Raw genomic sequence first — 11,343 nt, 5'->3', positions numbered from 1 at the left:
CAGTCCCTTAAATGCCTGGCCCCTGGGGACGTTTCCCTACTTAGGCTCTGCAGCTGCCCCAGCTAGAGATGGCACGCTGCTTTTGTTGGGGAGAGGTCTGGCGGGGAGGAAAAGCTGGATCAGGGTTGGAGGAAATGCTGGGGTTGGGCAGGAGGAAGGCAGAGGGTGGCAGTCCAGGGGTACTTCTCTGGTTCCCTCATGGCAAAGGATGTGGTTCTCAATACTGCTGGGTGGGACCACTCTAAACTGAGGGACTCAGGGTAGTGTGTGTGTGCGTGCATGTGCATAGCCCAACAGGGCTTAGGGAACAAAACAACAGGCCTGTATTTCTCAGGGACTGGGAGGGGGTGAGTTGGGGACAGTCTAGCAGATCTCCTACTTTGCACAAATCCAGGGGGCGCCATTCATGTCACCCTGTGAAGAAGAGGGAAATGTGAGCTCTCCCCCTCCCCACTCCCACAGCCCAATTCCCCTAATGTGGATAGAAGGGTAGGAGAGCCCATCTTTCCAGGAGGGAGATCTCTGTTTAAGGGTGTCTGGAGAGGTGTCCCCCTTCTCTGGGACGTCCATCTGAGCTGTCCAGGTACCTCCTGGTCTTTCCTCGGCCCCCATGGCATACCCTGTGTACCTGGACCCTTGACCAACCCGCTCAAAGTCCTGGTGCCTTGTAAGGACCTGCTGGTTGGTCAGCAGCCCTGCCCTGGGGTGACCCCTCCTGCCAGCAGTGGCATCACAGCTACTTTTGCTCCATCCCAGGGGGCACAGGGGTAAGAATAGAGCGAGAGTGTCTGGGATGGCTCAAGATTCTCCAGGGCCCCTTGGGAAGGGCCACTCTCAGCCCAGGCCTTACAAGGGAAAACGTCAGGCTGCAGCTGCTGTTGGGACCTGAGGGGCTAACACAGACTAGGCGGGCTGGCCACAAGGGCGGGCCTGGGTGTGACCTGAATGCCCCCTGCCCCAACCTTGACCTCTCTGGCCCATCTGTTAAGAGATGGTGGCTGCCAGCCACTGTGCCTTCCCTGGAAGCCTCTGGCACTTGTCCCAGATGCTCCTTGTGGCCCAGGGCTCTGGCTGGGCTGGGGGTGAGGGTGTGAGAATCCTGCAGAATGGAATTATTTTGGCTTTTCACATCTGGATTCTCTCCACACTTCTGACCTCCACGTGGGGGGCTCCTGAGATAGAGGGCCTGGCTGTGTGTGAGTGTGTGTGAGGAGCACAAAGACCTAGCTACAGGGAGGCAGGGATTGGAGAGAAGAGGAAAATCACACAGACCCGGGGGGCTTGTTTTGCTCAAAATGCTCCGTTTATTGCTCTATTCAATGACCACGAGCGAATTATAAAAAGACACCAAATGTCTCTGTCTGCCGTGGAATAAATATTTAAAGTCAGCAATAAAAACACGTGGCTCCAAGATAACACGTTGCCAAAGAGTCATGCATGCCCTGTTGATGGGCTCTCAACACACACGCATAGCTACACGCAGCAAGACTTTTGGGAAAGCTTTCCCATAGTGACATGGACAAATGTTTCACACAGATCTGGGGCCAAGTCCCCACCCCATCCTCAGAGCTCCCGCTCCCCCACCATGGCCCAGGTTCTGGGTTCACACCTCCCAATCTGTCCCCTTCCTTCCCCAATGCCTCACAGGCTGTCACTGCCTCCCGAGGGCATCTGATACCCAGAGGCCACCACTTTCACAAACCTCCCCTGGCTGTGATACCCCCCACAACCCAAAGAACCCCTCTCCCAGTAGACATCTCTCTGCCAAGCCCTCAGGGGCATGCCATGCCTGACCTCCAGGTCTTCAGGAGCCCCTCTGAAGGGCTCCACCTTATCCAGATAACTGGGGACGAAAGGACATCTGCCTGTTGAAAGAAGTGGGGGTGGTGGCCCGAGGCAGGCACCTCTGCCTGGGCTGCTTAGGGGCTGGGGGCTCATCACCCCTCTCCCGGGCTGAGGAGACACAGTGTCCGGTACAGACAGCAGAGATGGATGGACAGACAAAACACGCTGTGGCAGGACACCTGGAGTGCAGCACGCAAATGTTTTGGATCAAGTAGCAGTGAAACCATCGTTAAAAACTGAAGCCCCAGGTCTGCACGGTGTGGGTCAGGCCCTGGGGCCCCAGGCCTGGCCTGGCACCTTCCTCCCCCACCCTCCCCGACTCCCCAATATTTACAGTAGGAAGAGCTATGCTGGGGGGCAGGGGCCAGGCCGAGGTGACAAAGGAGGGAGGGGACAGTCTGAAGAGAAGGAAGCGGGAGGAAGGGGGACTGGGGAGCAGGCCCAGGGCCTAAGGCAGGGCCTTGCGTGTATGTGGAGGGCCCAGAGGACCTCTGTGGAGGAGGGGGTCACTCCTGGGCGTGGCGGGACAGCTGCTTCTCGTAGAGGCTCATGACATGGTGCACAAACTGGTACTGCTCACACGTCTGGATCATGCCGCCCCTGCCAGAAGATGCACAGTGAGGATGGGGTCCTTGAGGGATGGGCTGCAGGAGGGTGTTCCAACAAATCACAGAGCATCAATTATCTCTGAGGCATGCTAGGGGCCTTGACTTTGTGCAGTGTGGAGAGACTGATTCTTGCCAGCCCTTCCCTACTGCCCCTTCTTGTCCTTCCCATCTCTAGCAGAGGTGCACAGCAGGGACACAGATACCATGTCCCACCACCCTCAGTCCCTGCTCCTGTCCCCCAGCTGTTTCTCTTCTCTCTTCATCCAGCCATCAGGTCAGTTTCTCATGTCCCTCTACCCATCTGTCTTCTCTGTTCCCTGCCTGTCCATACCCTAGTGTGTCTGTCTGTCCCACACCTCCTTGCACATACCTCCCTCTGTTACCCCTGCGGTCCTAGCTGCCCCATGTCTCCCCATCCTGGCCCATGGGCTGACCTGTCCTGACGGAGCTGGCATGTGGTCTTCAGGATGTCCACCACGCCCTCGTGCCGCAGCTGCTGACAGCAGATGCTGGTGGCAATGAAGCAGCCGGTCCTCCCAATTCCCGCGCTGACGACAGGAGACAGGCGGGGTCAGGACAGGCAGCCTGCAGGGGAGCAGCCCTGCCCCGGTGGGGGGCGGATGGGAGGACCCACCTGCAGTGGACGATGACAGGGGCGCAGCGGGGCCCCTCCTGCTGGGCTGCCTCCTCTACCTCTCGCACCAGGTGCAGTAGAGGGGGGGCCCGGTCTGGGGTCTTCTGGTCAGGCCAGGATGTGAACCAGTAGTGTTTCAGGCCTCGCTCTTCGGTCCCGCTCTGTCCAGGAGACAGACGCCCACCCCAGATACATGTGAACTCTTTTGGCCCCACAGACTACTCCAGGGACAGAGATGGGGTGGGAAGAGGACGAACAAAGGAGGAAGGACGTGGGGGTGGGACTCCCCGGCTCCTCCTGTCTACACCAAATGGCTCAGTGGCGCCAGAGACCCAAAGGTAGCTTGGTGGTGGAGGCTGGTCAGTGGCATCACCATGGTCGTCACTGCAGCCCTGCCCCAGCAACTCCAGATCATCCAGGGAGGTGAAGATCCCCTTTGATTCATTATTGTCTCCTGCATTCTTTATCTTAATAAATGGTCCAGGCAACCCCTTGGTCACAGAACCAGTTCCCTGGACTCGTCCTCTTTTCACCTCACTGTGCTTTGCCCTCCCACTCCCACCCCCATCCCGTCAAGTGTTCTGATTTTACCACCTCTGTGCCCTTCTCTTCACCACCCCCTCCCCTCCCATCTCCACTTTGGCTTTTATTGTCTCTCAACTATTAGGAGAACTTGCCCTCCTCCCAGATTGCCCCAGGCATCACAGCAATCAAAATGGTCTGTTGACATTACAGATTCTAGACATGCCACTCTCCTGCTCAAAGTCCTTCAATGGCTTTCATTGCTTTCAGGAACAAACTCATTCACCTTAGCCTGGCAAGACGTTCAGTACAGGGTCTACCTTTCCAAGTTCAACTCCTGCCTCTGCTTACTGTTACTTGATTCTCCAACACTGCACATTTTATGTACAAGTGGTTTGTACATAAAACCCATTCCTGCACATGCTCACTCATATACACACACACTGTGTGGTCCCATTTTTTATGCCCCTACTTTTACTTTTTTCTCTGCCTGGAATGCTCTGCCCGCTTGTTTGCCCCCTGGTCAATTCCTATTCATCCTTCAAGACCCTATTCCAGTCTCACCACTTCCAGAAAGCCCTACCTGAGCAGCTGGGCTGGTAGAGTGTTCTTCCTCTATCTCTAGTTTAGTACTTACTGTCTGGTGGATGCTCCTGGAGGACAGAGTCCAGGCTTTGGACAACCTGTGTTCCTGGTGCCCTAACAAGAACTAGACCCAGGGCTGGTGCTTGTGAAGGTTTACCGACCAAAGCAAATAAACCCCCAAGATCTTACCTGTCTAGCCCTATGGCACTGAGAAGACAAAGCAGCCCCCACCTAATCTTGGCCTCTCTTTCTGGGGAATTTCTATTTAGGAAGCCAGTTCCTCAGGCCTCTGGGTTACCTGGCTGCACTGCCTGACATTTTAATATCCTCCAGCAAGGACCTGCTCAGGTGGGCACTGCCCTCCAGGGGCTGAGGTGCCCCGAACCTTGCCTTGCATGTTCTCCAGTGGGCACTGGGGCAGCTCAGAGGGGCAAGTTTCAGGCCTTGCACCCACTTTCTTTGGCCGGACTCTGTAGCTGCCAGTGTCACTGGATTTCCCAGGCTCTTTCTGGACAGGGCATCAGCCTGGCTCACCTCTTCCAGTCTTCAGGATCTTATTTCTCAAAAACAGAACCCAGTAATTCTCCTGATTCCAAAGGAACAGTTTCCTCTATTATGCTGATCCTGGAAGAAGCACAACTTCAGAGTGGGAGGATACCTCCCTCCACTCTTCTGGTCTGTTTTGTATTGCTCATATTTTGTGCGTCTTCCTTTTTCTTTCCTTTCTCTGTAACCACAGCCTCCCTGTTCAACCCAAACACAGCAAGGAGCGTCTGCCTCCTGGTGGACAGGTCAGGCACTACAGGCACTAAAGAAACCCAGCATCTCAGTGGAGGAAAGTTTCTGAGCAGGATCTCAAAGTCTCAATGGACCTGCAAATGATAAGGACTGTGTTGGAGGCAGCTGAAGGCCCCTCACACAGGCAGTCCTGACCATGGGTATTTTTGAAGCAGAGCTGGAAGGCATTATGAAAGACAGTGCAGAGAGAGACAGTCCAACAGAATTAAATGCAACTGAGGTTTGGCAATCTGGGTCCTGCCTCTGGCCCCAAGTCCATTCACCACTCCCATCCCTGCTTATCAGCCAAACCTGAGCATTATAAAGACCTCGATTTCAGCCATAGTGGACCCTGTAGGGTCCCCAATAAGATCTGGGCCTCTCCCTTTCTAGACATTCCCTCTCCCCCCTCAGCTAAGCCCAGCCCCAGGCCTCACCCTGAGGGAGATGAGTCGCAGCCGGTAATCCTCAGTGTGAATGACTTTTCGCACCGTGATCTCAACACCATCGTACACCACCTGCTCCTCCGGCCAGTACTCGGTGCACTTCTGTAGGGCTCAGACCAGACTGCCATGAGACCTGCACCCCCCTCCACCTCTCCCCAGCAGCCCTCCAGAGCCAGCCCTCCTTAAAAGGAACAGCATCAAAACCTACAAGTTACCTCCCTTTTGTGAGCCTCATTTTCCTCATCCCATATTAAAGGACTTCTATGGGGCTTGAATTAAATGAGTTATTAAGGGCATGGAAGTGGCCAGCACCAAGCCTGGCAGACTGGGAGAAAGAGAGTGTTTAAGATCCTGAGTAACAGAGGTGGAGAGGCCATGGTTCAGCTCCAGACTCTGCCTCGGACTGCTGTGTGACCCTGAGCAAATGACTTTACCTCTCTGAACCTCACATTTTCTCATCTTGACAGTGAAGCAAATACTACCAACCTCAGAGGCCTGCTGTAAGGATTAATATGGAAATGAGATGCTTAGTCTGGGGGCACAGAGCAGCAGACAGTTGGTGACTGTACAGGGGTCCTTACCTCATTCATCTCCTCAATATTGGTGATCATGACGATGATGGGTGTGTGCTCCTGCCACACCATGCGCCAGAAGTCGCCCACCGTGCTGACAATGGGTCCCTGAGTGGCGATGTACACCTTCTCCTCCCCACCGTAGCCCTGCAGCCAGCCAACTCCAGGCTATCAGAGTCAGAGGCAGTGCTCCCAGGGCCCAGTCCCCACCCTCAGGCTCTTCCTGGGAACTGGCATGAGCCAGACTGCAGTAGGGACAAGCCCAGAGCAGGGACACCACTGATCCAGGCCTCCCTTGTGGCAAGAGGCCGTCAGGGTGGGGTGGGGCTACGTACCCGGATGTAGTTGGCATTGATGTAGGAACTCAGGGGGTCATCGGGGTCTGGTGAGGTCAGGCACACTCTGCTGTGAGGGTCTGGGGAGGGGGAGACATGTGAGGCCAGGAGCGAGGGCCTCTGGCACAGGGCCCACCTTCTCCAGCCTACATCTGGACACATTTCTCCTGGGACCCAAGCAGTTCCTCCTTCCCCTACCCAGTAGTAAAAAAATACGGACCATCCTGAGGCCCACTCAGGCCCGGGCTGAGGAAGAGGGGTGGAGAGAGGGCCCTGGGACTCCATCATTGTAGGATTAATGCCTGCCTTTATCTGTACCCTTTAAACTGCCCCATACTCACTGTACCTCATGTCCCAGAGAGGAGAAAGCCAAGGAAGGTGCTGTCAGGAAAGGAACTGCCTAGTGTATGAGTCCTAGACAGTGGGAGGCAGCTAGAGCCTGAGTATACACAGCTGTGTAAGCCTGTAAAGCACAAGGCCTTTCTAAACCTCAGTTTCTCTGTACAATAGGGGCAAAAATGCCTACTTCCTAGAGTTATTGGGAAGATAATGAGAAAACCTGTGAAGGTGCTTTATAAACAGCAAAGCACTTTATAAATGCAAAGGGCTGTTAAGATCTGGGGGTAGAAGGCTAAGGGAGAATATAGGGATGAAAGGGTACAGGCTTCCATGTCTGAAATGAAACTGCAGGGGCCTTGGTGGCAGAGATCCATGTACAGTTTTTTTTTCCCCTAATCTATTCACATGTCAAATCCCATGGCAACAAATTCCTCAGAACATCTTGCTCTTCTTCCTGGAGTAGGATTTATTTTGTTCCAGCTACAGGCTCCCTGTAATGACTATTCGGTCATCCTGCAGAGGCTGCAACTCAGACTGGGAGGTTGGAGAGGGTGGGCAGAGAAGCCAGCTGGGGCCTGGAGACCTGGGTTCTGTTCTAGCTTCATCATCAGCTCACTGTGTGACCATGGTCAGTGCTTCTCCCTGCTCTGGGCTTCGGTATAGGGGAGTAGTTAAAAGTCTATACCACTGAGCAACACAGCCTGGATTCAGATTCTGGCTCTGTAACTTCCTAGCAGTGTCAGCTTGTGCAATTTACTTAATCTGCCTGTGTCTCATTTGTAAACTGGGGGATACTCCTTCCACAACAACCAAGTAGAGCCCTTAGTCCAGTAACTACATACAACTAGTGTACAGCAGGGAGTTGCTGTTACTAATGCTATTATTACAAGCTTTACCAGAATAAGTTAACAGGTAGAAAGAAGGATCACAAACCTAGCAGGAGAAAAGGGAGAGGTGACATGCACAAGCCTCCTCTCTCCAGCCTTTTCTGTCCCAGCCCCATTGCCTAAGGTTTTGGCAGGTGATCTGGGAGGGTGGTGGGTGTGGGGCACTTCTTGTGAAGAGGGGTGTAGAAGGGTGTCAGGGGCTGCAGTGTCTGTCTGGAGTGGAGAGGAGTGAGGGTTCGCAGAAGGAGGGCTTCTGGGTGACCAGAGGACAAGAGGAGCAGGGAGCTCCTTGTAAGGAAGGACAGAAGTGGGCAGTGCCCCTCTGACCAGATGCCAAGGACTTTGGTATTAAGAAACCAGTATGGTAATAAATTTTGTCCAATTTGTTCAATGAACGCTTTACTGTGCCTGTCAGTAGGGACTCTTAGATAAACAAGACATGGTCCCTGTCCCTGAGGACCTCACAGTATGATGGACAGACAGACAAGCACAGCGTGGAATGTGAGAGCTGAGGCTGAAGGCACAGAGGGGGCCCTTGACTTGGCTAGAGTGGGTCGACTTCCCAGAAGAGGTGGCACTTGGACTGGGTTTGAAGGACCAGTAGAAGAAAGAGGAGTAGGGAACTCTGTTCTGTCCCATTCAAGTGTGGAGGGCAAGGTGGGGGCTAGTGAGAGATGAGGCTGGAGGAGAATCCGATGATAAAGGGTCTTATAAAACCATGCTCAGGAAGCTGGACCTAAACCCAAGGATTACAGAGTGACAATGAAGGTTTTAAGGGAATGACATAAGATTTCTGTCTGTTGTGCATCATTTTGGCAACAATGGTGGAAGATGGAGAGGAGGAGAGAACATGGAAGTCAGGCAACCAGTTAGGAGATTATTGTAAAGATTCAAGTAAGAAGTGTCAAGACCTGTAGGTACTGAATACCTCTGGAGCATTTATGCCAATGCACTTCCTGTTAATGGCCCTGGAGTTGGGCAGCATGGAATTCCCCAACAAAGCCACCCGCAGAAGGGAAAGAGAGGAGGAGCTAGATTTAGGAGCTATTCATTCATTCGTTTGTTCATTCAAATAGGTACTGAATGCCCATAATGTGTCAAGCACTGTTTTGGTGCTTGGGTCACAGTGGTGAAATGGACAGAAACTGCTCTCCCGCACCTTGTTCTCAACGCCGTCTGCCCGGTTACTGGTCATTATGTACTATAACTGTCCATGCATCTGTCTCTCCATTTGACTGCGAGCTCCTGTGAGTCTGTGTTTCATTCATCTCTGAATTCTTAGCCCCAAGGGCAGGGCCTCAGGAAATGTGTGCCAAATGAAGGAGAGAACAAACAGATCCAGGGAGTGCTGGATCTGAGTGGGGACCTCTGCTAAGCTTGATTTGTCTTCTGCTCCTCAGTTTCTGCAAGGTCAGTTCTCCCTGGACACAAAGATCCTCTCTTGGGCTCAGGGGTGGAGACTCAGGCCATGATTGGAGGTGGCTCAAGGCCTCCCAGTAATCCAGTGGGGACCACGCTGCGTCACTGCCTGACTCCCTCCCAGCCACCACCACCCCAAGTAGCCACTAAGGCCCTAAATTCTGAGATACCTGAGCCCTTCCTTCCATGTGGGGATGGAGGGGAGGGAGAGGGGGCAAGATGAAGGGAGAGGTGAGCAGCAATAAAATATGTATCCTGGCCTTAAATGGCGCTTTGTTTAACAGGAACTACCTAGAGATGTTGTAACCATAGCAACCACAAGTTGATATTTTAAAGTTAAAAATAAGTCATGACATCTTACATGTTGTTGGAGATGCTGATGGCAAAACTGCTTTTTTAAAGCTTCGTTACTCTACAAACTGAATGGACCAGGTTTATGGGGATTCATTTTCAATGAGCCACCCCCAAGCTACTCCCTGGGGCCTGGGGCCAGAACTTGGCAGGGGCAGCAGGCAGACGGGCTTGATGAAAGGTACCTAAAAATGACACCTCAGGGCTGAAAGAGGAACATTAGATCACCTGGTATAACCACCCTCGAAGGAGGAAAAATCCTCTGAGACTTTCCAGGGGTGCTGCTCACATAGCCTCACTTGAATACCCTGAGTGACAGGGAGCTCACTATCTGGCAGAGGTAGCTCATTCCTCTGAGGGATGGCTCTGCCTGTTAGGGTACTCACAATCTAACCAAACTGGACTCAGGTGCAGACAAAAGAACCAGATTCCAAAGTCATGGAGGTCTCGGTTTGAAACTCAGCTCTGTATTTACTTGCTGTATGACAGTAGACAAGACACCTAACTTCTCTGAGCCTCAGTTTCCTTTCCTAGAAAATGGGCCTCATAAAATCTGCCCCCTCTGCAGAGATAAAGGATGTGAAAATACTTTTCAGTCACCAAGAACTGTCTAGGAGCTGCTGTAACATCACCCTTTCTCTCTAAGTTTCCAGTGAGCCCAGCACAAGGTCTGGAGAATGCTGTGTGACAGGATGAAGTAGCCTCTGCCCTCACCAGGGGGCATTTCCCTTCACTGGGTATCCCCATCCCCTCTCCTTTAGTGATGAGTGTCCCTGAGTCCCTACGGGCCTAAGTGTGGGGTTAAGGCCTTCCCAGGGTTAGGGGGCCCCCAGTGAGGGTGAGCCATGCTCCTGGGGCAGTGAGTACTCACTGGGAAGGATGGTTTTATACCGGTTCTTCCGCACCAGCCCGGGGATATCGTACTCTTTTGGATCCACAAAGTTCATGGGGATTTCCTGTAGGAGGAGGACACAGGGTGTGAGCAGCTGTGGGCTGGCCCTCACAGACATTCGAATCCAGGGGTTGCTGTCCCTCCAACTTCTAGTCCAGGGGCTGGCTTGAATGTGTGCATTCATTCAACAAACATTTACTATTAAATGAGATAGCTTACATAAAGCATTTGGAGCTGTGCCTGGCACCTACTAAGTGTCTAATAAATGTTATGACTACTATTGCCAGGCTGGCACAGAGTAGACGCTCAACAAACATTTGAGGAATGGAGAAGAAGAGTGAAAGTGACATGGCCATGCAGTGCCTCCCTCCACACTCCCTGTGATGCAGCTAAACTGAGTGATTTTGCTGATCTGTGTTCCTGCCCTGGGTATCCCACTTTGGAGGCTTTGGTTCATGCTGCTCCTGCTGTGCTAACACCCACCCCATTCTCGCCTCTTCATGTCTTTTTCATCTTAAAGATCACCTCCTCTGAAAAGCCTCCCCTGATTCTCCAGCAGGAAAGGAGCCTCCTTCTGAGCTCCCCGAGGCTGTATTTGTACCTCCCAACTGCTCCAAGTATGAACTTCTCTGCCTGGCACATGAGGTCCTCTTGGATCTGGCCCCTTTACCTCTGGCTGCTCTCAAGGAATCCCTCTCCAGTTAAGCCTGTCTCTGGGTGGCTAACATGCCCTTCTCAGTCCTGCCTCTGGATCTTAGCTCATGGCATTCCCCTTGCCGGGAGCCTCTGTCTGTCTCCTCTCCCTCTCTCCAAATCTTTGCTACCCTTTACGGTTCATTCCTCACCCCACATCCTCCTGGACGTCCTCTGGGAAGACTCCCCAAAGCCTCTTGCGTCTGCACTCCCCTTTAGATCTAGCCACACAGTTTAGCACCTGACTACAGTGGTTTTATACGGTTAGCTTTTCTGGACACATTAAGTATGGGCTTTGTAAAATGAGAATCATTATATTTACCTTCTGGGGTTTGAATCAAAAGAAAAAAGTATCTGTGCAAAGTGCCCCTGGAGGGTGCTCAGGCTATTTCTTTTCTCTCTGGGCAAAATCAACAACGATCTGCTGAACACTTTCAA

General features: G+C 52.7%; 1 protein-coding gene across 1 annotated transcript in view; it reads right to left on the bottom strand.

Moving 5' to 3' along the window:
• Positions 1-1,279: 1,279 nt before the first annotated feature.
• The window catches only part of PTPN5 (protein tyrosine phosphatase non-receptor type 5), a 48,678-nt gene continuing 38,614 nt past the window's right edge, over positions 1,280-11,343 (bottom strand). Inside the window, exons 8-14 of the mRNA XM_037840730.1 lie at positions 10,192-10,276; positions 6,325-6,404; positions 5,999-6,136; positions 5,409-5,519; positions 3,088-3,248; positions 2,888-3,001; positions 1,280-2,445 (exon numbers count right to left, since the gene is read on the bottom strand). Coding sequence (XP_037696658.1) covers positions 2,352-2,445; positions 2,888-3,001; positions 3,088-3,248; positions 5,409-5,519; positions 5,999-6,136; positions 6,325-6,404; positions 10,192-10,276 — 783 coding nt within the window. The 3' untranslated portion in view covers positions 1,280-2,351. The remainder of the gene's footprint in view (positions 2,446-2,887; positions 3,002-3,087; positions 3,249-5,408; positions 5,520-5,998; positions 6,137-6,324; positions 6,405-10,191; positions 10,277-11,343) is intronic.

Source organism: Choloepus didactylus, chromosome 6, assembly GCF_015220235.1.
Source record: "Choloepus didactylus isolate mChoDid1 chromosome 6, mChoDid1.pri, whole genome shotgun sequence".
NCBI classification, from domain to species: domain Eukaryota; kingdom Metazoa; phylum Chordata; class Mammalia; order Pilosa; family Megalonychidae; genus Choloepus; species Choloepus didactylus.
The sequence above is the reverse complement of the archived record's forward strand: the minus strand, read 5'-3'. Positions and strand labels throughout refer to the sequence as shown.